At 38.8% G+C, this 22490-nt stretch overlaps 1 protein-coding gene across 1 annotated transcript; it reads right to left on the bottom strand.

Annotated features, from left to right (window-relative positions):
- Window positions 1-1717: 1717 nt before the first annotated feature.
- On the bottom strand, window positions 1718-22122 carry LOC122655900 (T-complex protein 1 subunit gamma). Its single transcript, XM_043850281.1, has 15 exons — window positions 22033-22122; window positions 21694-21746; window positions 13245-13306; window positions 9813-9885; window positions 8319-8386; window positions 8090-8159; window positions 6190-6258; window positions 6016-6087; window positions 5722-5795; window positions 5299-5576; window positions 3364-3748; window positions 3163-3288; window positions 2531-2635; window positions 2357-2431; window positions 1718-2269 (listed from the first exon to the last, which is right to left on the bottom strand). Exons 2-15 carry the CDS (start codon window positions 21716-21718, stop codon window positions 2078-2080), a joined length of 1674 nt encoding a protein of 557 aa, XP_043706216.1. The 5' UTR covers window positions 21719-21746; window positions 22033-22122; the 3' UTR covers window positions 1718-2077.
- Window positions 22123-22490: the final 368 nt, after the last annotated feature.

The raw sequence follows: 22490 nt of genomic DNA, 5'->3' as shown, positions 1-22490 counted from the left end.
AAAATTGCAGGTTGAGTCCATATAGCCAGACCCAAAGGGGGAGCTGTGTTTCTTCCTTCTTAGTGAGCGAAACCTCCGTAGTCCATGGACGTAGGATCAAGGGACGTGCATCGAGAGACCAGGGTCCCTCATCTAAGATCTGTCGACTCAAATCTACTGCCTGGAAATCAAAGATGAAGATACCACTTTCGAGCCCAAACACTTCAATTGCACCAACATGTGCCCACTTTTCACGTACAAAACGTTTCATAGCGTTGAATGAGGGTTTAGGGCCAAAAACATACCCTACCAAAGCCGATTCCCAACGATCCTTTTCATCAGCAATGTCCTCTTCACTACATCTCGCCACCTTCTTGCCTTCCATGATCGCCAGCTCAACAAAGGGGATCGCATCAATCCCCTCCCTCACTGATCCACCTAAAAAAAGACTGACCCATGATCTGGTAGGGCCATCTGGGATGCTAGCTGTCTCTGAGATACCGGAGGAGGGTTATTTACCCCCTCAGAGGCCACCGGAGTCGAACTACCAATGGCCATAAAGTGACGACGATAAAAACTGGCAGAAAAACGTAAAACCCTGAAAAACTCTCCACAACGCTCCGATTTTCATTATTTTATTTGATTTTTTCCCATACTTTATCTATATTTTTCTGATTTTTTTTTACTAATTTATACATATTTATTTATATTGTATAAAAATTAAAACAAAAAATTTGACTAGCTTTGACAAGGTTTGACGAGGCCAAGTCACCAGGTTTTTTTGAAAGAAGAGTAGAGTCAGAAAACCTGATTTTCCAACGATGATGCAGACGAGAAAAACAAGGCCTGTTTCAATTTTCAATAGAGAATCTAATTACCAATTCCTGTTGCCAACCCAAGTTCTCCAGATTAACTATCTGAGCCTAACTGGATGTAAAACAGTTCAGATTTGATTGTGATAACCGGTTGATCCAGCTCTCCCTTACACACTTCACCAACGGAAAATGGATGCAACGCAAGAAATTGCTTTCTGCGCTCTCCAAATTAACAAAAAAAGTAATGATCCATTTAAAATGAAGATCTTGTTCAAAATCCAATACTAAAAGTCTTTAGACCTACAGCAGGGATAATAAACTTGGGATCGGATTGGAATCCGGCAGAATCAGTCCCCAAAACCCTGTAATAGACGTATTGTCCCAATAATCCCAGAACCGACCAATTTGTCTAACCGATTCTGGTTTTTGAAACAATAATCAACGGAAGAGTCTAACCTACTTCCTCTGCAAATTCTAAAATGGTAGAAAACAGGTTAGAATTCATGTTTCAAATGCCATGAATGGGATATTTATTCACTTATATCTTTAGATAACAAACCAAAACCAAAACCAAAACCAACCCCCCCCCCCCCCACCCAAAAAAAAAACCCCAATGTTTGCTTACTTTCCATTCAAGAGCAGGGCGCTCAGTTGCTAGGCAATCTTAATCTAATCTATTTTCAGACATTAAATAGAACATGTGCAGGAGCAGAAAGGCTACACCATTGACTTCTAAACTGGCAGAGTAAATGAATATAATCATCCAACCCAGTATTCCTAATTCTGGCATCATAAGAATTCCAGCCAACAATACAGAAAAATTACCTCTTACGGAAATCTCCTGTTAAATAATTTGAATTTTGGGTCCAGTAAACGATGGCCATAGTGTACTTACAACCATCATCGATCGGAAGACCAAAAACTTAACCCCAACACTAAATTTGCCTGAATTTTTACTACTATCACAATGAAATTATGGAACTTCATTACCCTGCACCACTACAATCCACCATTGTCTCCTAAATTGGTTGCACAGCTGATGAGAACCAAAAGTTAAAAACACTCAACTAGGAAATGGAGAAACCAAAAATGCAAAAACCCATTGAACGGTTTAGATCCCTCTCCCACCCCGATAACCCCCACAGAAAGGGGATAAGGGTCATTCATGTAATTAGTGTAGAAAACTCACTTTAGACCAGGCTTTGATATTTACCCATGTGATTAGTAGGAACAAAGGAACTTCAGGTGACTGATGCAAGTATAACAACCACAGCAGGGGGAATCTACTCTGGAATCATCTGCTCATTGTCTGCATCTCCTTCTTCCTCAATCTTAGGCTTAGAAGGTCCTTGGCCAGCCCCAGGAGCTTGCTTCTTCTTGATACCACTCACAATGTCATCAATCCTCAATAGCATACAAGCAGCTTCGATGGCCGTCTTGAATGTCTGTGCCTTCACATTATATGCATCCCAAATCTGAATAGCGAAAAGAGAGAATCAGATACAAGATCTCAATTCAAAACAAAGTAATGGATTAAAAAACTAGAGTAAAGCTACAGGTACCCTCTTCTCTTTCATATCCACAATAGCACCAGTGATCCCATCAATACCTATCCAGGGGTTTTCACCATTTGCATGCTGCAACAAAGAAAATCATCATAATAAATATAGAAATTGCCCGTTACCCCATGCCATTAGATTTCAAGATTACTGAATATATGCTAGCAGCTGGTCTACCTTTCCCTGCAATGCAGTCATCGTCCGGATCACATTCACACCACAGTTCTGGGCCAAAGTTCGGGGAATTGCTTCAAAGGCTATAGCGGCAGCTTCATATGGCCACTGTTGACAGTCGAATGAGAGATTTCAGAGGGTAATATCTTCTAATTAGAAAGATTTCTATCTCACCATAGACAAGCTAATTTTAACACTTACAACTAGGGTAACTTACCCCGAATGAGAGATTTCAGAGGGTAATATCTTCTAATTAGAAAGATTTCTATCTCACCATAGACAAGCTAATTTTAACACTTACAACTAGGGTAACTTACCCCAGGGACCACAAAAAAGGTTTTTTCTTTCAATTAGGCAAGTCATCAGTTCATTCACTCAACGACTATCAAAGTTTAACATAGACTTGCAAAAGACATGGCACTTTTCACATGGAGTATTCAGTATTCTTTTTTTTTTTTTTGGTCGCAAGAATTTTCATTAGTTAAAGTGAAACTTCTGAACATTCTATCTACAATATAATAACTGCTAGGCTGCTAGAATCAAAGTCCTACCTTCTATTAAAAGGCTAGTAAGACAAAGAAAGTCACAAGTATTTCGATTTTCAAACTATATTGATGTCAGAAAATCAATTTCACCTTTTCTATGCCTTCAATAGAAGAACTCTTCTGCTTCAGTGTAGCCGATACAGTCAGCTCCGAAGCACCCCCACCAGGAACAAGCTTTGGATTTTTAATTATATTTCGTGCTACGGACATGGCATCCTGTTTAAATACAAAGTCTCTTAGAATACAAATTCCACAATACAAAGTCTCTCAGAATACAAATTCAGAATATACCTGAAGGTTCCTTTCCACTTCATTTAAGAGGTCCTTGCTAGCACCCCTTAGAAGAATCGTACAAGCCTTTGGGTCTTTGCACTCCTCAATGAAGGCAAAAAACTCATCCCCAATTTTCCTGACCTCAAAAAGTCCTGCTCCTGTTCCAACATCAGATTCCTGGAGCTCATCTGGTCTGTTGACCACAACTGCTCCACATGCCTTAGCGATCCTGTTGTTGTCAGTCTTTCTCAACCTTCTGATAGCACTGACCCCTGCCTTGCTCAAGAAATGGCAAGCTAGATCACTAAGACCCTTCTCTGTGATTACCAAGTCGGGCTTGAATTTCAGAATCTGTGCACAGAGGTTCTCAATATATTCTTCTTCCAATTTGAGAAGCACTCCCCTGCCAAAAATTCAACCGTCACTAAATCAAGCTACATGCAGCACAACTTTTACCAGCAGTTCTGCAATATTTCATGATTAACAATCAACATTTTCACACACACAATACCATAACATCTACTTTTCTATGCAAAACCGCAAAAAACGGGGGCCATCAAACCAACATTTAATTGGGAAGAAGCAGATTTTCCATTCTAGCTGATGAAAAAGGTGTAACTTAAATAAACAACTACACCCATCTACCCCCACCCCCGGGTTGAGTGGACTAATAGGAACAAAGGGAAAGCCATGGAACATTTTCACTATGAGGCTTTGAAACAACTAGAGTTCACAAAGTTGAATTTGAGTTGAACTTGGCTGAAAGGATAAGAGATTTAGGTTAAAAAAGAGCTGTAGTTAAGAAAAACACTAAATCTCTCAAGGTCTTCCAGGATTTTGAGAGAAATATCTTGGCTGTGGGTTCTGAACAGTCTATACCAGCAGACTAAGGTTTTTATTACTGTTTGAGTGAGAAATCTATAAGCTCAGAGTTCAGAAGGAAAACATGTATGCAATGATCAAACCCCAGAATTATAATGAATGATATTCAGAATATATCAAAGCAAGTTGAACACAAATCAGTAGAATAATCAATAATGTTTCAGTTAATAACTTGTACTTGAAAGTAATCAAGGTTCCATAGATCCGTGTGCATGTTTCAGTTAATAGTAATATTTGTACTTGAAAATAATCAAGGCTCCACGGATTAGTGTTGCACACCCAGAGAGTGATTTTTCAGATAACTAGATTTCTGTTCATGAAACATGTAAAGTGAAAAACAGACTTCTCTATAAATGTTACGTCAGCCCTCATTTCCAATAGAACTACTTGAGTTTGAAATATAAAATTTTTGCCCAATTTCATAAGATCATATCATAATTCAATTGATCCAAACAAACCAAAACTAAGCATTTAACAAGATTCCAGACCAAATATCACCAAGAACTACATAAAGTGACCTAATGGCTCCAAGGAAGAGAAGCCAACAAATAATTCAACAGCCACCATAATGCAGCAGCCCCATGACATTGTATTTAAGTGATATTGTTGATTGACAACAAGTGGTCCCATGTGGGCCCAAAAAATTAATTAGATCATTAGAGATCCTGCAAGGGGAACAATGACAGTGCATCAACAACAAAGTTGAAACAGCTCATCCTTGTCTACTGTACACAACTGACACAAACCTAGAGAAAAAACTCGCCCATAACAACCAGTTCTTGTGTTCACCTTTGAAAACCAATACATAAGCTGACCAGTACAACCTGAACCAGAACGATCAGAAATAAAAGAAAAACTGATAATTTATTTATTATGGGAGTGGGCTTTGAGAGATGCACCCCAAACTAGGACTAGGTGGAAATTGCAACACATTTGCATCCACCACACAGGGTCAAACCGCCAACCACAATGTGTGCACACAGTAGACACAGAGTACCAAATCCTGCTTACGCTTAGATTGGCAATAATTTAAACAAAATGCAAAATATGCAACTCTACACTAAATCTTACCAGTCCTCTTCCTTAAGCAGTTCAGCATTTGTCTGATTCTCTCCCTTCTTGTATTCAAGAGGGCAATCAAGAAGCATGATGCGTGGATTTAAAATCTTTCTTCTCATTTTTCCAGGGGTAACAACATCTTTGTTAATCATAACCCCTTTCAGCACCCTAGAATCTTCTAATTGGCCACCAGGAATCTTCTCAACTTTTATATACTTTTTGATATCCACTTCTCGTAATCCTTGGCCACGATCCACACCCACAGTCATGGTAGCATCAATAGCCAAGTCCTGAAAAATACAATCATGGACAGCAAATATTCAGGTAACAAATTTTCCCATCAAAATAAAAAAAAAATTGCTTACAGAATGGGTGAGATAGAATGATTTATAACGAATATCCAAGACAAAAGGATAAAACAGACAAATTACTTACAGAAATGAGATCTCCAAACTGACTAGTGAACTTTGTAGCAATACAACTCCTAACAAGTCCCAGCATTGCAGAACCTGCCATATTCAACATATGAGTATTACAATCTGTCTAACAAGAGAAACTTCAACGTGAAAACCAACAACTGAAGTGAAGCATAGATTCAATTGAGTACAAAACATAAGGAATGCTCCAACAGAATGAAGGAAAGAAGCTAAGGAATTCCAGAAAATATCAGCATAAATTGCTGAAATAATAAAGAACGTGATCAGCTACTAAAAACATCTGGAAACTTACGATCATTCACATCAACCGACACAGCAATTTTGTCAAGCACAGCAATGGCGTCCTCAAGTGCTTGGTTGTATGCTGTGACAATTGGTTAAAGTTATTTAAAAAAAAAAGGAGGAAAAAATAACTTTCTTTTCAACATAAATTAAAAGATCAACTTCTTCCAAGACATTAAATTACCTCGGCAAATGACTGTAGGGTGATAGTTCTTGTCAATAAAAGCTTCAGCCACATGAAGCATCTCGCCAGCTTTTAAACAATCAAACATTGTTACATTCAAACAGATCAGTAATCCTCTTATTACCCTCTTAGAAATTAAGCACACCCCCCAACCCAGTCTAAAAAATGAAAGGAAAAAGACAACAAAAAAGAGTCACCACTACAACAAATCTGTTTTTGCAGATTAATAAATCAGCTGGAACCATCAAACAAATAGAATGAAACATGAAAGTATCGATTAGAAGGGGGGCCTACAGAGGAATACCGAATACCTATAGAACTTGAGTTTTATAGAGGTCGGTCAATTGTCTTGATGCTAAACAGAGGATGGTGTTCAATTCAGTAAGTGCATCCCAAATTGCCCAAACTATTAACCAGGTTTGATGATGTCAATCTCGTTGATTGCTCAGGTTAAGGAATGCCACCCTTACATGTGTAGAGAAGACATAAATCTATCTTCTCAACGATAGTACAAGTTTAACCAATGTCTTCTTGCATAAGGCCTTGTTTGGTTGGGCAGAATGGTTGTTAAGGCGCCTAGGCGAACCAAGCGATCGAGGGGGTTAAAACCAAGCCGACACCAACAAAGCGACAAGGCGTCGCCTAGCATAGTTGTCATGGCGTCGCCATATCGACGCCATGGCTGCGCCATAGCTTCATATCGCTGGAGAAGTGGGCATATTGACCACCGATATGGATGATGTAAGAATATCAACCGATATGGCCTCCATGTCGTCGCCATGGACGCCATACCACGACATATGGCCATATCGGGCGACATGGTTGTTTCAAATTATAAAACTTAATTTTTTAACAATAACTTTTTTTAACCATTTTTTATTTTAATGCTTTTTCCTTAACATAAAAAAAATTAAAAAAACGTCAAACAAAAAACACTAATACACTATTGACTAATACACAATCACATATTCACATCAACAAAAAAAAAATTTATTTAGATGGGTTGTTTATTAGCTTTATTCACTCAATATAAATTACGTTCTTGTAATTGTTTTTTTGTTTTGTTACTTTTGTAGTCACTTTCATATGAATCATATTTCAACTCTCATGATTTTTCAACTTTATTATCAGCAAGACTATTGCTATCAATTATTTGATAATCCATGATTTCATATACACTAATGGATATTAGACTTTCATGAATTAAACTATAGTAGATTAGTAGTACACTTTAATGTTAATTTTTGATGTTATTGGGTATATATTATAGCATACTAAATGACATTAAAAATAGAGAAAATAAAAAATAAAACATGGTCGATATGATCGTCATGGCGGGCGACATGTCGATATATCGACATGACACCCCTCCACCGACTTGGATTGCCGTGAAGACGTGACAACTATGTCGCCTAGGCGACCAAGGCAACACCAGAAATCAAGGCGAGAGAAAGGCGCCTAGACGCCTAGGCAGAGGATGCAAGAAAACGAGAATTTCAATTGGAAAACATGCGAGGCCTACTAGAAAATTCAAGTTTCTAGGTGGTATTCATTTGGCTTGAAGATTCAGATCACCAGGATTTTTCCATGTTCTTGTCATTTTCTGCTTGAAGAAGTGATCCTAGAATCACAACTTCACTATGAAACTGTACAAAGGCTGTGCTCTTTCTCCCCAAAAAAATTCCTCTTTTCTTTTGGCTGTTATAAAGTGAACAGCGTAGGAAGGGATACCTGTTTTCTTATTTCTCTTTTGTGTTCTTTTCCTTTCTTCTATTTTCTTTTCTTATCTTGCGGTCTCTTGACAAATGAACATTGCCATAATGCATTAATGTCAAGGACAGGAAGTGCACATTCTGTTCCAGAAAACACTACCGTGGAGCAGGCATATATATCAACGTACCAAGAACAATTACTGAAGTGGTTCCATCCCCTACTTCTTCATCTTGTGTGCGGCTGAGTTCAATCATAGACTGCCATTTCAGGATACAAATAGTGCAACAAATTGAAAGTGAGTAGTTGTATTCACAGATAAGCAAGTACAATCCAATGACTTGGCCTAAATAAAATAAAATAAAATAGAACATTTTAGGAAAAATACAATAATCAAGCAGGAGATTGAATAGGGCTACCTTAGCAGCTGGATGGGCAAGGTCCAACTCACGCAGTATAGCATTTCCATCATTTGTGACTACAATGCCTGGGAAAAACCATAAGGAAAGAAACTCATCCAATATGCAGAATATGGGTGGCGTTTGGACTAATGAATTACCAATTAATTTGACAAGAACACAAAATATAAGCAGATGCTTTCCCTTGGGAAAACCAAACAATCTAATGTTAAAACTTGACAAACAATGGAAATCCAAATTATTATAATTTGATTCATTGGTGTTTACTCAATTTCTGAAATTAACAAATTAAATGAGCTGTTTACCAGAAAAGGGAAATGCACAATGACCCTAAAAATGGCCAAAACAAGAGGGGGATGGGGGACAAGAAAGTGCAATTATCTCCAACCAATTCATCAGGAAGATGATAATCCCTTTCGACTTCACACCTGGAAGAAGCTGAGGACTCTAATAGGAGGCATCCAGAGCGTGTCCAACAACAGAATGAAGTAGGGAACAGAACATAAGATGAAGATTAATTAATTAAAAGAAAGAGAACATGATAGAAAGTCATGGAGATCATCAACCCTTTAGCATCCAATTCTTATCTAGCATTGAAAATTCATCCACCAGTAAAAAAGGGCGCACCCAGTGCACAAGGCTCCCACCACTGCGGAGTCTGGGGAGGGTCATAATGTACGCAGCCTTATCCCCGTTTCGCGGAGAGGCTGTTTCCCGAAAATTCATCCACCTGATGCCATATGTTATTATATCATGAATGCCATCCAAATCAGTGATTCTCCAACCCCCCCCCTCTCCAAGCCAACAAATTGAGTGTTTCATGTCAAATCTCTATCCACCATTGGTGGAGTGTTTCTTCAATGTTTTGTTATTTGTTCAAAAAATAAAAATGCACGTCAGGGGTTCTGAATATCTAGTTACATGTACACCAACCACTTTCCTCAAGCTTCCATCTGGATAAATAATATTGATCTTGTCCACCTGGTCATATTAATAGTATTAACTGGTTATAAAGCATGATGGTTTCACATCAAATCTAAGGCTATGGCACATTGGCACAAGAATTTACTCCCCATGGAAGGCACCCTTCCACAAATCCCTCTCAGCACTCAGCAGTCTCACATAAAGTGCCAAAGTAGCACAATTGAATGAGATGGCCACCACAAAACTAGCAGTCCTTCAAAATAATTCATTTCCAAATCTATACATCACCATGGGCAATGAATATAAAAACCAGCATACCCAGTGCACGAGGCTCCTGCCACTGCAGGATCCTGGGGATCCATGGACAATGAATATACTGTGTGAAAATTAAACAAGTCTAACCACAATAGCAGAAGGGGAGGAATAAGGTTCAGAACAAAGACAGCAGAAGATTACATTCAAACTTAAATAAAAAACCGAAGGAACTCAAGATATTTAGTAGGCTGTGCCAGTGATTGACCAGATAAATGACAAGCTATCCAGTAATACAAGTAAATGAAGATAAAATACCTCCTCCAGCATCTAGGAGCATCTTCAGCATTGAGCGGGGGCCCAAAGTAGTACGGATGATGTCAGCAACGGCCTGCAGAACAAATTCAAGCACACCAAAGCCAGGCCAAGTGACTTGTCTATTAGAACTCTAGAATCTCCAACAGAAATTGGCAACTAATAGATTTAGTAGAGCCATGATAGTGAGGATTGTGTATATACTCCTTCCCCTTAGGGATACGGATGGGAATGAGGATTGTGAATGGAAAAATATTGTATTTATCAAATTTCTTGTCATCCATTTCAACAACTTCAAAAAAATGTATCAAAACGGGGAACAAAATGCGTAGTTTTTATTCATTCCAGCTCACCATTGGTAAGGATTATCAGGGACTGTGCCTCTTGAGGCTCAAGAACATGGCACATGTCTTGAGCCTAGTCGCCTTGCACCTAACACTACTTCACCTATGAATACACATTTTGCACTTTTGTGGTCAGGCTGCTATAGTCATTAAACTATTGCAGACCTAAGAGGTTGCTCTGGTTGAATAACTAGAGCCTGGCTCGTAAATATGACCATTGGTTAGGATACAAAGATCAGGTCTAATTATCTTGCACATTGGCTATCATTGAACTCAAGCTTGTCATCTTCCATACTGGTTATCTATTTGTTGCTGACTACTTGTAATTTGTATAGCTGCACAATGTTGTTGCATACAGTGAATTTGTTACAAGCTATTTTGAACTATGTAATTGACTAATTCATAGTTTCATACATATCGGATTGTAGGCGCCTCACTTTAGTCAAACACGCACCTCAACTGGCACCTTGGCACCAAGAGGGTGCCTCTCTGCTTAGTAACTTTCCCAGTGTTTGCATTTATTTTTTCCACAACCTGTAAGTTGACTGGGGTCTAATGGCAAAAGCATCACAATGCCCCCCCGATCACAAAAATAAAATAAAACAAAATACAAAACAAGATGAAATAAAGAAACAATTGGTACTATAAAAGAACAAAACAACGCGATTGAGTATCAGAACCAGAACCTCGGTGCTAATTATAAAATCTAGATATTTAATGGCCTGTCAAATTTGTTTGAAGAAAATAGCTAAGACCAAAGATAACCAAGGTGGTTTAAGCTGGAAGTGAGAAACTATCTCACTAAGATTTGACAGGGAAATTTTTTTTTGAGAAGATGATGCTGATAGTTTTATTGGAATCACACCAATAGATATCTAAGCATAAAATCTAGATGGCTTTGAAAGCATATTCTTCGCTCGATCAGTTTCCTGTCCAAGCTCTCTAGCCCAGCCCCTTTTAAGCTTGCCCAAGGCACCATCCCTCTACCTCCCAGGAAGAAGAACTATTCTTAATGAACTATAACTGAAAATGTGCCTCAAAGGGTCTTTCAAAAGCAACCCAAAAAAAAAGGGATCATACTAGAGTGCTCCTAGAACAAATCTTATAACTCTCAAAGCCTGTTGTAAAACAACTGAATTGGACTGAAGGTCTCCCCTTCCATCTGCGATCAAAGGATCAAAGGGAATTCTTCAGGCTTTTTTTTTTAAATGGAACTTTTGGCGCTTTCATTGGTATCAACTCTCAATCCTTGAAAACAAAGGATCTCTGGAAGGCATAGGCATAGGATCATGCCTAGACAGCAACATTATTTGAACATGTTAAAATCAGACTAAGATGCAAAGGAAGAATAATTTGGATATTTCACAGCATTGGTCTCTCCTTGTTTAAGTCACAGACTCACAATACCCAAAAAAAATACACTTTCCAAAAGGAAGAAACTGTTCACCCACTTATTCATTAAACTTGTGTTCAAAGAGGTCTGGAACTAGAACTACCAGGCACAATGTTTAGGATGGCAAGGGCAGAGACAAGACCCCAAAAACTGCGAGACTTAAAACTCTTTTCAACTCATGCAGTAATATGGGCAATTTGGGGAGTATCAAACCAAAAATGCTTTTATTACCACCCCCTAACAGTCTACTAGGTTGCAGCCAAAGCTTAAGCCCTCATTTGTGTACCAGGGTTTTAGTGGGTTTTATTACCTCTCTCTCGATCTCGAATCTCTCTCTCTCTCTCTCTCGAATCCCACGATTCCCATCCCACTCAACAAAAAGGGGGCGGAATGTTACAGTGGTTTCCCTTGTTTTACCATCCTTCCTTTTTCTGTTATTAACCCCACTACACGTGGGACCCACAACTCTAAGTTCCCCACCCCTTTTTGCCTGGCAAACAAACGGAGCTTAAGACTAATTTTTGGGGTCTCGGTAGATCGAAAGCATAGAGAAACATAGAGTTAAGAGGTAAATGCACTATTAGATGCTCCATTTCTGAGTGGTTATGGAGCCTGTCCTTTTTGGACCAGTGCAGCATAGAAGGCTTGTTGAGCTTCTCCTTCTTGCAATTTAATAGCTCTTGTAAACCCTTGAACTACCCAAAACTGAATAAATAGATAACATTCTATGGGGAAGCTAAGTTTCTAATTATTTTTTTTATCAACACACCTCTATCTAAAGCATCTGCTCCCACTCTCATTGCTGATTCATCCACACCCAGATGTATTTGCTGCAATTTCTGAACTAAACTTATTTCCTTAAGGTTTCAAAAATCCTCCAACGAAAGGCTGTTGCAGCTAACCACATCCTCAAATCTTCTTGAGCCTTTCTTAGAGCTGCCATGACCCTCAATCAGCAATCTCCCAAAATCCTATGAAACCATCTCCCTAGTCTCCATGCTATTCAACCAAGACCCAAGATCACTACAGTAACCCAGTGGTGGATCTTAAAGATCTTCCCGTTAACCCAAAGAAACTAGAACAGTTTACCCCGGGAAAAAAAAGTTGCAAAGCTGAACAATTGTTTAGTCCCCAAGAAAAAAGAAATACTAAAATAGTAATTTCTACATAAATAGAGTTTTTCAAAACAAGTTTTTTTCTTCACATCAACAAAATTTCCTGCAGTTCAAAACATTCTCCATTTGAAATTGACCTATCTTTTTTTTTCCCTTTTTATTTTAAAAGTTTACCATCATAAAAGGATTGGGTTTCAATTGGACAAAGAGAGTAAATATTTTCTTTTTGTGGGTGTGGGTGTGTGTGTGTGTGTGTGTGTGATAATTTTGTCCAGCAACTTTGAGAATACAAACAACAATCAGAGTGGTGCCAAATTGTTAACCACAACAAGTATCGACAATCAAATCCAAAAAATAGTCAAACTCAAAGTGCATTTTATGCAAGTAAGATAGCATAACTTAATAAAAATCACTGTGGTTTCTTATTCTCTTTACTTTGTACAGTAGTACCAACCTAGTTCATCTCATTATTCAACAGTATCACTAAACTGGGGAAGAAAATGAACAGTAGACATAAATGCATTCAGAACTCAAGTGCAAAGGATTGAACCATAAACATTATAACATGAAAACAAAAAACTACCTTGGATGCTTGAATATTTGCATGGTGCACTTTACTTCCAGATTCACGCTTCAAAGAATCCTCTGCTCAGTCAAATTCATAGAACGCTTAAGATTTGCAATAAGATAAAAGTTGATGAAAGACAGAGTGAAAATTTAAAAGCTTAGGCACTTCTGAAGATCCAGATTCTACATTCAGATGAAAATGGATACAAAAATAATTTCCTATAAAAAGGATGCAACATGACAATAATAAATAAAGATGTACTGATAAGTGTTGAAAATCACCAGCATTTTAACCTCTCATTGTTGCTGCAGGATCTAGTAAATTAAACCCACGAGATAAACTCCTTTGAGAAGTATAAGCACAGGCAAGTCCAAAATACAATATTCAAACTACAGTGTCATATAATTAACGATAATGGTCCTAACAAAAATCATCATCACTGCATACTTGCACAAACATTGAACAGCAGACATGCATCCATATGCACAAGCATGCATAGAGACAAAATGTTAATAAAATTTATGTTTCCCTCCAATAGATTTCTGCTGCAAAATATGAGTATGTGAATTCACGTTGTACATCTAAAAGCCATGACCAATATGTTGAGGAATATTCTTGTATATACTATGTTTGCATTTCACCATGTGTACCATGTTTGTACTACAGCATAAACTACCTTCCACCTTTGTATACTTTTATACCAATAGTACTAACCTGCCATTCATACTGCTGATGGCTCTTGTATGTCTGTTAGCCACATAGGTCATGTTTCCCCTGCTAACCTGTCCCTACCTGATACGTATTTAATTCCTGACTTGGCTTAAATCTTCTCTCTGTAGAACAGTTGTGTCAGGGTTTTAATGTTTCTTTTTCTGCCAATGGTTGTTAATTGTTATGTGCAGGACCCACAGACAGGACAGACTATTGGGACCGGCCGTAAAGCAGGATGCATGTTTGAACTCATATCTCTTAGCCTACCTCCCTAATAGAGATGTAAATGGATCGAATTCGGTCGGATAGTGGCATTATCATATTCGCATCCGTTTATATTTGGACGGATCCGGATAATATCCTATCGGTTTTCGGACAGATTTGGATAGTTTTCATATAGTGATTTTTTGAATACGGATTCTCCCAAATGGCTATGAACACGAATCGAATACTAATTTTCGACTATCTGTGGACATTTTTACCATTTTTATGATGAGGATTAGGGTTGAGACTTGAGAGTTCACCAACTGCCCTTTCTTCTACTCTTCTTAGTCTTTGATTTTCTCACATCGATATGTGATTACGTGTATCACATTGTATAAAACAATATATATATAAACCAATAGAAAATATAGAAAAAGAATCACATTGTCTTAACTTATAAATTATAAAAATAAGATAACAAAATCTAATAAGGTAACTTAAAAGGATAGACGGACACAGAGATATATTTTAGATATTTTATAACCGTCGGATTGCTAAACGAATCGGATAATAATCAATCGGATAGGGGGGGATTATCATACTCGTACCCGATTAGTTTTGGACGGATTCGGTTTCTCCTAAACAGATATGAACGCAGATCGATTACGGATTTTCGAATATCCGTTGACATCTCTACTCCCTAATCCAATAATGTAGAAGAGGTTCAGCTAAGAACCACTCTACAGTAGGATCGATAATAGGTTGCAGCATAACATCAAAATAGCACCAATCAGAATTAGAAAGTGGACAGAATCTTAATATTCAGCCATGTGATGGTGATCAAATTCAGGTCGAGTGTAGGCCTTGGTAGGATGAAGTAAGCCTCCAAATAGGAGCTGATTCCAATGGTCAGAAACAAAGGTAGAAGAAGATTAACAATTTAGAATGTCAACTCCAAATTTAGAAGGTAGGAGCTACAGACCAAATCGGCCAGCAGAAGGAGCTCAAACTGGGATCAAATGTAAGGTCCCTTGGCAGGGTTTATCCAAAACTCAGCCAAGTCTGATCAGTAGTTGCTGAGATACGAAGATCCAAAGGTTGCAGCAGCAAAGAACTAGGAAGAGGTGCAACCGCAGGTGTGGGGATAGATTTCCTGGTCTCAGTTCAGCAGGAGCAACTCCAGCAGTGATTTGGGTTGATCTCTGGTCCTTCACAGATGCAGCAGCAATGGAATAATGTTGACACAAGTGCAGCAGCAGAGCAGTTGAAGACTCACAGCAGCAGTCACCAACAGAGCTCGAGTAGGGCAGGAGGAAGGAATAAGATAAGAGAAGGGAAAAATAAAGATGCTTCGGCTCTCCCAGCCAGGTTTCTCAACCCTTCATCCACACAAGGATAAAAAAACTCAGTTGCACTCAACGCAAACTCATATTCATTCATCTTCTTAAAATCGTGGGGAATGGCTACAGCAGCCTTACAATTACTAGAGGGCTATGCTTGCACCTCAAGTTAAAAGAAAATAGAAACTACAAAAAATAGAAACCTAATGAAAATAGAAACTAGGCTTTATAGTTCAACCAACATGCAAGGAACAAAATTAGAAACTATAAAATAGAAACTTATGCCTACTTTGTAAATCTAAAATTAGTAACTAAACTAAACTTCTAAATCCCCACACATAGACAAAATTGACCTTTCTAAAAGTCTTCACATGATCTGGTCTTAGGCCCCACAGGATCTTCTAATAATATTCCACCAAGGAAAAATAAGGGGTTGTGGTACTGTTCACGTGAACAGTGTTTTGTCATCTTTTTCTTCATGTTTTGTCCTACATCATCCAGTCTATCGTCTCCATGGCATCCAGCACACATATTAGCATATGGCATTCCCAACTAAGTCACATTTCTCTCAGTAGGTTACGTCATTTAATTTCCAGTGATCAATTAGGTTAAGTTAAGGATAAAACAATTGATTGCCAATCCTGTCAAATTGCAAAACAAACTGCTTTACCATTTAATAAAGGTGGACTCACTTTCATCCTAACCTTTTAATTTAATTCATTCTGATGTGTGGGACCCGGCTTCAAATAGTACCATGGGAGGATCTCATTATTTTTTTTCATATTGTTGATGATTACTCTCGTTATACTTGGCTTTATCTTATGCACAATCGATCTGAGTTGCCTCAAATTTATTATAATTTTTATCAAATTATCAAAATTCAGTTTTTTGCAACATCAAAATTTTTCAAATTTGACAATGCCATGGAATGTCGGGATACTCATTTTCCTTCACAAAAATGGTACTATGCCTCATCGTTCTTGTCCCGGTACATCTCAACAAAATGGTCGTGTCGAACGTAAACATCCGTCATATATTGGAAATTGCTTGTGCACTACTTCTTTCCTCCTCATGTCCAAAGCAGTTTTGGGGTGAAGTTGCTCTTACAGCCGTCCACACTATCAACCACATACCCTAACCAGTCATTCACAATCAGTCTCCTTTTGAACTTTTGCATGGAACTCATCCTGACTATTCCTCTCTAAAAGTTTTTGGGTGTGCTTGTTTTGTTCTCCTTCAACCTCATGAACGCACAAAATTAGAGCCTCACTCTCGTCTTTGTTGCTTTTTGGGTTATGGCATCGAATACAAGGGTTATAGGTGTTGAGATCCAATCTCTAACTGTCTTCGCATCTCCCGTCATGTTACCAATTGGGAGCATCGAATGTTTTCTTCCATCTCTTCCACACCTCTGCTACTTCTGCCTCACCATACTTTCTCAATCAGTCCATTGACCTCTATCCAGATGACTCAAATGCAGGTCCATCTAGTGAGCTCATATTGGCACCACCACACGAGACTCCAGCTTCCAATATGCTTGCTCTATCTAATGGTTCAGCACATTCCTCATCTCTCGAGCCCTATTTCTCACACCATAAGTCATAACCTACTCGCCATTCCACCAGGGTACGAGAACTACTTGTTCATGATGTAGATTATGGCCAGAACAAAAGACAAAGGACCAGGCCCCTCTTTGGGCCAGAGATCGACCAGCTCAAGCCAACCAGCAGGGCCAACTCGAGCCAGCCAGGCATGGATCTGAGATGTTCCACAATTTGGTTAAAGATCCCCCTTGATCAGTCAAAGATGCTCCACGATTTTTCTAAGATCTTCCTTTGACCAGTCAACTGGATCTGAATGCACTTTAGTAGTTTCCATATTTTTTAGTTTCTATTTTGTGGCTAAATTATAAAGCCAAGTAGATTTAGTTAATTTCTCTTAGGATTCAGTAGTTTCTTATTTTAGATTAGCTTTTATTTTTGGGAAGTTCTTATTGTAAGCTTGCCTATTAAAAGGCATCAAATCTTAATGAAAAGTCAAAATTTTTGGAGAAAGAAATTGCAGGTCATCTTAGCCATCGAGTATGGGTGTTTCCCTATGCTGCAACAGTTGAGATAGCTGTGGGTGAGAGGCCCATTCCCCCTACCCCCCTTCTTCTACCTTCTCTTCTACCCTACCCCTGCTCGACCTCCACTGCTGCTACTACTACCTGTGCTGCTGGATGGAGGTAGTAGTAGCAACCTTTGGGTCAATCGAGTGTTGTTGCTGCTGCTGATGATGATCCATATTCAAGACTGAAGACTTCTCTTCTTCACTGTGACTGTTTTTGTTGGAAGAACCACTGATTGGAGCTGTGTCATATCTTTTGCAACTCTCAAGGCTACAACCTTTCTAATCCCATATCTTCTTCATACCATCACCTACCCTGCTGAGATTTGAAGCACAGATTTCCCACTCCATTACCTCCACTCGACTGAGACTTCCACTCCATTCCACAACCTGAAACTTTTATTTTCCTCTTACCTTCTAATTTCATTCTCAGCCTTCCATCTCCACTTTTACCCATCAGAAGTGACCCAAAGTTGCAGATCAAGCTTCTTCCACCAAGCCTCACACTCGGTTGTTGTTGGAAGTCCAAAGCAGCTCTGTTTTGGAAGGTTTCTCCTAACCTTCTATTTTGGTGTCTCTTTGATATCTCCACATCATGCCATCAGAACTAGACTAAATTTGGAGTCAAGCACCCCTATAGCACCATCTACACTCGATCCAAATTGGAAGTCCATCACCTGGCTGGTTTGGCTAGGAACCTTAACTTTCTAATTTCTGATTTTATTCTTATTTCAAAATTTGGTGGGTTTTTGGGACTGGTATTCCTATCTTACATTAGTTCGTCTTCGTGATTATCATTGTTTCTCCACAATTAGTTCCTTACATGAGCCTCAGACCTACTGTGAGACTTGTTCTAACCTTCTTTGGCAGCAAGCAATGGTAGAACTTCAGGTTATGACTAAAACTCACACTTGGGATATGGTTGAATTGCATCTTGATAAGAAGGCCGTATGGTGTAAATGGGTTTACAAGATTTTTTAAAAAAAAAAAACTCCAATATCCATAGAGCGGTATAAAGCCCATCTTGTGGCAAAGGGATTCATACAGGAGTATAACATTGACTATGATGAGACTTTTGATCCCGTTGCCCATCTTGACCACTGTTCGTATCCGATTAGCAGTTGTTGCTATCAAACATTGGTCGCTATTCCAAATGGATCTTGAAGAGGAAGTATACATGCAACCACTAGCAGGCTATGATCATCATTCTCACCATGTATGTAGGTAAAATCGAGCATTGCATGGTCTTAAACATGCTCCTCGTGCTTGGTTTGCAAAGTTTAGTAGCACTATTCATCATTTCTCCTTTACACCAAGTGCACATCACAATGCAGTTTTTATTCGCAAATGAGAAAAAGGCATCATTCTTCTTTTACTTTATGTGGATGATATGATTATTTCTGGCAATGATTCAATTGGCATCTCAAAACTAAAACAGTTCCTTCACCGGCAATTTGAAATGAAGGATCTTGGATCTCTTAGCTATTTCTTGGGTTTCGAGGTCTCATCTAGATCTAATGGATACTATCTCTCTCAGACCAAGTATTTATTTGATCTACCATCTCGTGTCAGGCAAGAAGCAAATTGTTACATCTCGCTCCAACACAGAGACAAAATATCGTATCATTACAAATACAGCCTTTGAACTTCTTTGGTTACATTGGCTAAAGACATGGTAATGTAGTTCTAGATAGGGTAAAGCCCTACTAGAAGCCAATTAAACCAGGACCAATAACAAGGAACTACAGGGCTGTTGGTTCTGCAGTTTCAGTAGGACAGAATTGCAGTTTTAGGTCAAATCTAGGGCTTAGGTTAGGATAATGGAAAGGGGGCTTAGGAGGTATGGCTAGGCAGGTGTATAGGACTCTAATAATATAGGTATTATAGAGTTTTAAGTGTTTTGAAAATTCTGTAAAACTGGGCAGTAAGTCAGGATCGACTATGGGTTTTGGGGAAATTAATGAAGGATGAGGGGATTAGGGTTTTGATGGACAAATAGGGGCAGCAGCTTGGGTCGAGTGTAGGGGGTGTTAAGGAGAGGCTGTGGTTTGAATTTGAAATAATTCTAATGGTTAAATATGGCTGGGCAGCAAGATCTAGGGTTTAATGGAGTTAGGGTTTATGGGATTCAAACCAAAAATAAAGGGGATCGATGGGGGGGGGGAAAGGATTAGAGGGTTAGAAGAATAAATTGGGTGTCAAACTTACTAGAGATCCACTGGCAGCAGCTTGAACAGATGTGAAGGATAGAACCACCTTCAAATTGAAGAAGAACCTCCCAGCCGTAACGGCGTAAGGAGTCAACTGGATTCAACCAGTCCCTTTCCACCTTGATAGAACCACAAGGATGCACACTCGCAAGGAGCAACACTCAACAGAGCAGGGCAGCAGCAATGGCAGCAAACAAAATCTTTTCATTAATCAAATTCGTATTCAAGGCTTTGCCGCCTTACAACCTTATATAAAAGACTCAAAAATAGACTTAGACACTAAAAAGGAAAGGCCTAACCCTATCCCTAACCTATTAGGTAACTTAAACTGACTAGGAAACTAGAATACTAAAGGAAATAAACTCAAAACATGGCTGAACTTATAGAGTCCTAATCCAGCCCAACTTACATCACATGACCACTTAAGTTGTCACATGACCACTTAACCAAGTCACATGACCACTTAAACTGAACCAATTGGATGCAACCAATTTGAACCGGTTCAATTAAAAAACATAAAAATAAACTAAGTATTGGGCTAATCCCGTATGCAACCTATATACCCCTAGTTTAGGCTCATTAAAGTGGCCTATTACATAGAAAATCCTTGGGATCAAAGGCCCAACATATATCTTTCCCAACCCTAGACTTATTTCTAATAAAAGAAGCCCAGTTTGGTGATAATTTTGCATCACATGGGAGTGACACATTCCGGTGCTACTATTCTTCACTATGATAGTAGAAGTTTTATCCAGATTACCTACAATGATGTTTTCGTGAACACACCAAACATATAGAGTTTGTCACTTTGTGCATCAACATCATGTTCGTGGCACTCTTCGTATTTACCAATTACCTCTTCTGATCAGATTGCCAACATCTTCACCAAAGGTCATCTTCCAGAACAGTTTGGTACTCTAGTTTCCAAACTCAAGTTGGGATCGACTCTCCCACACTGAATTTGAGGGGGGGGGGGATGTTAGGAATATTCATGTATATAAATATGTACCATGTTTGTACTACAGCATGTACTACCTTCCATCTTTGTATACTTATATTGTACATGTACAGTACCCCTCTCTTGACCTATAAGCATAGGCTCTCTCTTATACATAGTAACATAAAGACAAAGAATAATAATACACACTCTTATAACAATACTACTATCTCAATGATATCATTGTATTTCAATTTCATCTAACATTTTAACTTGATTATAAGAAATGCAGTCATCTCTAGGCATGGACAAATAGCAACTTAAAACCTAGGAATCAGGTCATATTACAATCCAAGGAAATGAACAAGTTTCAGTCGATTGTTAGCATCCAGACAATGAATCTATTCTGGCCTGATGAATATATGCACTCAAGCACTGTACAAGCCCAGGATGAGATCATTCTTCTCTGTGGTCTCCAGTTGCAGACACACATAACTAAAACCCCAGAGGAGGTTGAGAACCTATCAATGGACGGTGACAATCACAGAGAATAAATCAAACCCAGGTGACCCTGCAATGCTGCTGCTTCTCCCAATATATGTAGTACTAATATTGTAAACCCATTCCTAACTACCACGCTCAGTGGCACATGATTGAACACACTTGCCTGACTATTATCTTTTGACAAATGCATAAACTAGGGAAACATAAAATCATAACAGCTAAACTTCTAGCTTCAGAAAATTAATGAGTTAAATCCAGCCCAAAAAATTACATCCATATAAAATCATAGGCTATGTACCCCAGATAGCTTGCAAATACTAGGTTTTCTACATTTTAAACTGAAAATTTCTACTTTTCCATTTATATTTTCATTTATTTATTTTATATAATACGCAGTTAACGCCTACGTAATGAGTAAGAGGCACATTAAAGATAAGTTTGCAACTTACTGAGAACGAGGACGGGGGCGTGCATGGTTGATTCCCTTCCTTCTTAACTTCCCCTGCCATTGAGAGCGTAAGCAGTGAAATCTAAACTGATGCCACAAATGGAATCTAAATACTTGAAACAGTGACGTAAATGTAAATCCGAAATAGAAGAACAAGTTTAAAAATATGGTGGAGAAGCTAGGAGAAGGGAGGAAATCTCATCACAGTTCACAGTGGAAAACAAAACGAAAACTACGGAAAAAGAGGGATCTGACAAACTAAGTAGTTAGAGAGAATGCGAACGAGGAACAAATCGTCGGTGAGATAAAGAGGAGAGTTACCTGCAATTGTTGTTGAAGCCTGCACTCTAAAGTCCGTAGAGAATGCACAGATCCCGCCTTTAGTTTTCTTGTGAGAAGAAGGCTAAGCTGCTGGAGAACACAGTTCGAGAAGTAACACGAAAGGGGGGTGGGGGGCGTCTTATGAACTGTGTCCATAAAGGAAGAGTTCCCACCCTAATTGATGAAGAAAAAATTAAACATCACCATTGCCGTGAATTTTCTTTCGTCACAACGTTAGCTATTTGGCATGCCGTGTGTCCTTGTAATAGCAGGGCAGGATTTCGGCTCGAAATAGAGGAGCCTACTCAAAGTTTTCCAGGCCTGTGGACTTTCAAACCATGGGCTTGGGCTTGGGCTTGGGCTGGGCTTGGGCTGGGCTTGGGCTGGGCCTGGGTTAATGAATCTTAACCTGTGTTGGGCTAGGTCGGTTTAGGGCTGACGTATTGGGTGGGTAGGACCATTATGAATAGCTTTTTT

Source organism: Telopea speciosissima, chromosome 3 (genome assembly GCF_018873765.1).
Source record: "Telopea speciosissima isolate NSW1024214 ecotype Mountain lineage chromosome 3, Tspe_v1, whole genome shotgun sequence".
Classification (NCBI taxonomy): Eukaryota; Viridiplantae; Streptophyta; class Magnoliopsida; order Proteales; family Proteaceae; genus Telopea; species Telopea speciosissima.
Note: the sequence above shows the minus strand (reverse complement) of the source record. Positions and strands in the feature narration are given on the sequence as shown.

Bases quoted from the DNA above. Each gene is read 5' to 3' on its own strand.
- LOC122655900 (XM_043850281.1), bottom strand. From the start codon at position 21,718: ATGCACGCCCCCGTCCTCGTTCTCA. The intron at 3,749-5,298 runs GTAAGATTTAGT...AATTTTTGGCAG, and splicing joins CTGCTTAAGGAAGAGGACTG to GGGAGTGCTTCTCAAATTGG. The intron at 2,636-3,162 runs GTGAAATTGATT...GACTGTCAACAG, and splicing joins CTATTGAAGGCATAGAAAAG to TGGCCATATGAAGCTGCCGC.